The 4499-nt window shown below is 34.7% G+C and overlaps 1 protein-coding gene across 1 annotated transcript in view; it reads left to right on the forward strand.

Moving 5' to 3' along the window:
• The window catches only part of LOC107691158 (CD81 antigen-like), a 13087-nt gene that overhangs the window by 3344 nt on the left and 5244 nt on the right, over positions 1–4499 (forward strand). The window contains exon 3 of the mRNA XM_016489641.1: positions 3212–3309. Within this exon, the coding sequence (XP_016345127.1) occupies positions 3212–3309 (98 nt within the window). The remainder of the gene's footprint in view (positions 1–3211; positions 3310–4499) is intronic.

Consider the following 4499-nt stretch of genomic DNA (forward strand, 5'->3'; position numbering starts at 1 on the left):
GCGCTTCTGAATCAGCTACTGTTTTGTTATTAGTTTAAGTATTTGCTATTGACTGTTCAAATGCGGAGTTTTGCTCATGGTGTGTGTGTGTGTGTATGTGTGTGTGTGCGTGCGTGTACCTACTTAACCATATTTTGGGGACAAATTTGTACCCAAAAGTGAGCTAAACCTGACAAAATCACCAAAAACCTCCATTTGGGGATGTCCTCATTTGTAAAACTGGAATAAAAATAAAGTAAACAAAGTTTTTTTTTTTAATTGTAAAAATGCAGAAAGTTTTCTGTAAGGGGTAGGTTTAGGTGTAGGGCGATAGAATATACAGTTTGTACAGTATAAAAACCATTACACCTATGGAGAGCTCCCACAGATAGCTAAGTACTGGTAAACTGTGTGTGTGTGTGTGTGTGTCTACCTATTTCCTACATTGTGGGAACATTTTTTTGGTCCCCATGAGGAAAACAGCTTATAAATCATACAGAATGAGGTTTTTTGAAAATCTAAAAATGCATTTTTAGGGGTAGGTTTAGGGTAAGGGGATAGACTGATAGGGGTACAGTATAAAAACCATTACGTCTATTGAATGTCCCCATAAAACATGGGAACCCAACATGTGTGTGTCGTGTGTGTGTACAAGTATATTTAAACAACTATGATGGCAGCAGCACAGTATCATTGCATAAGAGCTTTGATCCTGTTTGTCATGTAGTCAGATGGAGTCATGTTGTCGTTCTTGTATTTTCTTTAATAACACTGCATTCTGCTGCTTTCACATGAAGTCAGTGATTCTCCAGACACTCCCACAGGTTGTTTTAAAAGAACCAGGGAAAGACTAAAGTTACCACAGGGCGTGTTCATACTCCACCCATGTGTTTGCACACACACACACACACACACACACACACACACACTCAAGTTTACACACTTAACCACAGCAGATGTATGCAGAGAGTTCAGTGGCAGAAGGGCAGCATGTTGTGGGCACTAGTGTAGAGTTAGCACCCATTCATTTTTGTAGAAAGCATTGGGTTGTCTCTCTCCACTCAGTATAAGTACATGGAGGAACCAGAGCTCCGCCTGTTTCTTTTTATAGCAGCAACAACCTTTTCTGATTAAAGAAATTGGGGTTGTTGGTCTGGCCCACCCAGAGAAAGAAGAGAGAGATGAAGCGTTCCCCTCCCACTGCTACTGAACATCTGTGTTTAATTGAAAAAGCCCAGCTCATGCCCGTTACACCACAAATTAGAATGAGCAGTGCTTGGGCTCGCTCAAGTGCTGGTTAGACAACCCTAAAAATATGTTCAAGCCCGGCCGCTCCAGCAAATCATTATAGCTTAGAGAGGAATCTGGCTGGAGAATACTTACAGATTCCTAAATATAAGTTTTTAAACAGAGAGTGGAGCTTGTGCAGCAGGGATAGCTGTGTATTTTGCGCAAGGAGACATATATCTGAAAGAGGATACACATAATATACTTGAGGATATATGATACAAGTATATACATCATATACTTAACTTTTTTATCTTATGTAACCCCAGTTGCATCAGTAAGTTAAGCACACCTTCATTTAAAACAACCCAAGCTAAAAAGAAGTGTGCTTAATTGCATTGAATGCACACTTACATTTAAATTTAATATATTTTCAATATATTAAATTTAACTTAAATTTGACTTAATTGCAACTTCATTACAAATGTGTAAGTACAGAAATATATAAATACATGACAAACAAGTTTCAATAGAAAGGACACTGACATATATTTTAGTTTATCATAAATGCTTGTCAGTACATAATTATGAAATTACATATAATAATCTTCTTAAAGGGATAGTTCACCAGTCATGATGACTTACAAAAAATACTGTGGAAGTCAATGGCTACCATCAACCAACATTCTTCAAAATATTTTCTTTTGCGTTCAGCAGAAGAAAATAAGTTTGGAACAAGTGGAGGGTGAGTAAATGATGACAGCATTTTCTTTTTTGGGTGAACTATCCCTTTAAGTCCTACCTAATATACATTTAAACTATAATAAATATTAATTAAATTGCAGTTAACATACAGTTAAGTGTATGAAAACATTAAATCCATTATGCACTTTTTTTTTTTTTAAGTTTATCATTTCTATATAAGTACTTTTTAAAAATGTGAAATGTGTTCTTTTGAACAATAAACAGTGGTCTGTATGGATGTTGCGTGTTGCTGTGCAGCTACTAGAATATTCTTTTTAGAAATTGTTCTTTTAGTGCATTGCTATATGGTTGTTAGGGTGTTCAGAGTGGTTGCTGAGTTGTTAGGGTGTTGTGGGTGAATGAAGTTCAAAATAGCCAATTCTCTTAATGTAAGTGTATTGTATTTTTTCTGCATGTTTTATCAGTCACTATGTTTGCAGCACAAACTAAAGTTTATACTTTATGGGTTTAGAACAAACTAACAAACAACAACAACAACAACAAAAACTTTAGTATGAACAATAATAATAAATTTGCAGTGAATTTACAGGGAAGCTGAAAAGCAGATGGCGTTAGAGAGGTGTTAGGTGTTAGGTTTGTTTTCAGATGCTGTTGTGGGACTCTGATGGAGAACAGAGGACAAATTTGGCTCTGTTATGTAGAGGGTTCCTGTTTGGACTAGATCTTCCCATGCCTGTTTATAGTTTGTATGGTGAAGTGCTCTTTTACCCCTCTCTCTCTCTCTGACTTTTGCTGCATTTAAAGCTACTGCTATCGTAAATCAAAAAGGAAAATCCACATTAGCTTTTTTCCAATTTGTATTTTTTTTCTGAATTTCACTGCCAACAACAAAATGAGCAAAGAGAGGAGCAGAGTTAACCAGCTCAGATTTGAGTTGCAATACAATGTAAGACGAAAAATAGCACAGTTACTTCTAATTTATTCAGTGCATTATTTTATTTATCAATAATTTAATTTATTAATCTATCATTATGACTGATTGATGACTGTAGTTTCAGATACACTCAAATATATACTGAGAGGGTTCAAATGTGTGGTAATGTTTAACACTGCTGCACACATGCCATCTAGTGGCAACATACTGCATTAACTGCAGTTACCAGGTAATTTCTACAAATCTCAACGCCTTCATAAAAATGAGGAATGAGGGCTATAGAAACTGTATGAACATGTGCAATTGATATGAATCTGTGATTATGATGTTAAGCTCATTCATGCATTGTCTCTGTTGCTTTTTCAGGTGTGTATGTTCTCATAGCGATTGGGGCTGTAATGATGTTTGTGGGGTTCCTTGGTTGTTATGGAGCTATTCAAGAATCTCAGTGTCTCTTAGGAACGGTGGGTTTTTACTCAACTCACACTATTCATGCTGCATGCCTTGAAGAGATTTACAATTCAACTTCAAAAGAGCTTTACAAGAACTAAACTACACTTTACTTATGGTTAAAAATTATAGGTGTTGTTTTACTTTAGCCAGTAGCATTTGATGATGATGATGATGCCGTTTTTGACTATAATAGAATGTATTATTTACAAACTGGCATGTGTTATTTTCTCAGAAGTTAAAATTCATCCAGAAAGATTAATAAACATTGATTTATGCATTAATTGTTTAATAATTCAACCAGATTCTATTAGTAGGAGACAATACCCTTGTGAAAAAGAACAGTTTAGCATACTTTTAAGTATTTATTACAGAAATAATTTACTTCACCGTGAAATAATGTAATGTTTTTAGGCACTTAGCTGCATGTCTGTTGCAATTGAAAATGTATTATTGTTTGCAGTGCAATTAGCTGAACTTTAGAGTGATATTTTTTGACCACGTAAGTAGGACTTAAATGCATCATTATATGACATTTTTATAAGCACTTCTATTGTCTTTAAAATATGGTTAAAGTGTACTGCCGAACGTACTGACAAACATTATGGTAAACACTACATACTTTACTAATGGTATTAAAACAATTCCTATTGAAACTTGTATGTCAAATATTTAATTGTATTTGTAATTATAAATAGTTTTGTAATTACACATGTAATGATGAAGTTGTACATTTCTGAACTGACACATATAAAGTATATTAACTTTGAAAGTGTAAGCACACCTAGTGGCTTTTTATTTCATTAATATTATCTTATCTGCAAGTACAGTTTTTAAAAACTTACTTAAAAGTTTTAATGTACACCTAAACTGCAAATTCAACACAATTAAGCATACTTTTTTTCACAAGAGTAGTCATCATGATGTCAATTTGTAGGCCAGCCCAGAAAGCTAATTCGCTAAAGCTAATATCCATGTGGAATCTATGGGTGTTAGGCATGTTTGTTTGTTTTTTTAACTAAGCTCTGTGTTTAACATGAAAAAGTGATTTGAAGAGTTGTTTCATCTTTTGTTCTACACACAGCCTTACCTTAAACGTTCTTCTTATTCCAGTATTTCTTTCTTCATCACACAGTTTATCTCTTTTTCTTGCTCAGTTCTTCACATGTTTGGTGATCCTCTTCGCCTGTGAGGTGGCAGCAGG

Source organism: Sinocyclocheilus anshuiensis, unplaced genomic scaffold, assembly GCF_001515605.1.
Source record: "Sinocyclocheilus anshuiensis isolate Anshui unplaced genomic scaffold, SAMN03320099.WGS_v1.1 scaffold2, whole genome shotgun sequence".
Lineage (NCBI taxonomy): Eukaryota > Metazoa > Chordata > Actinopteri > Cypriniformes > Cyprinidae > Sinocyclocheilus > Sinocyclocheilus anshuiensis.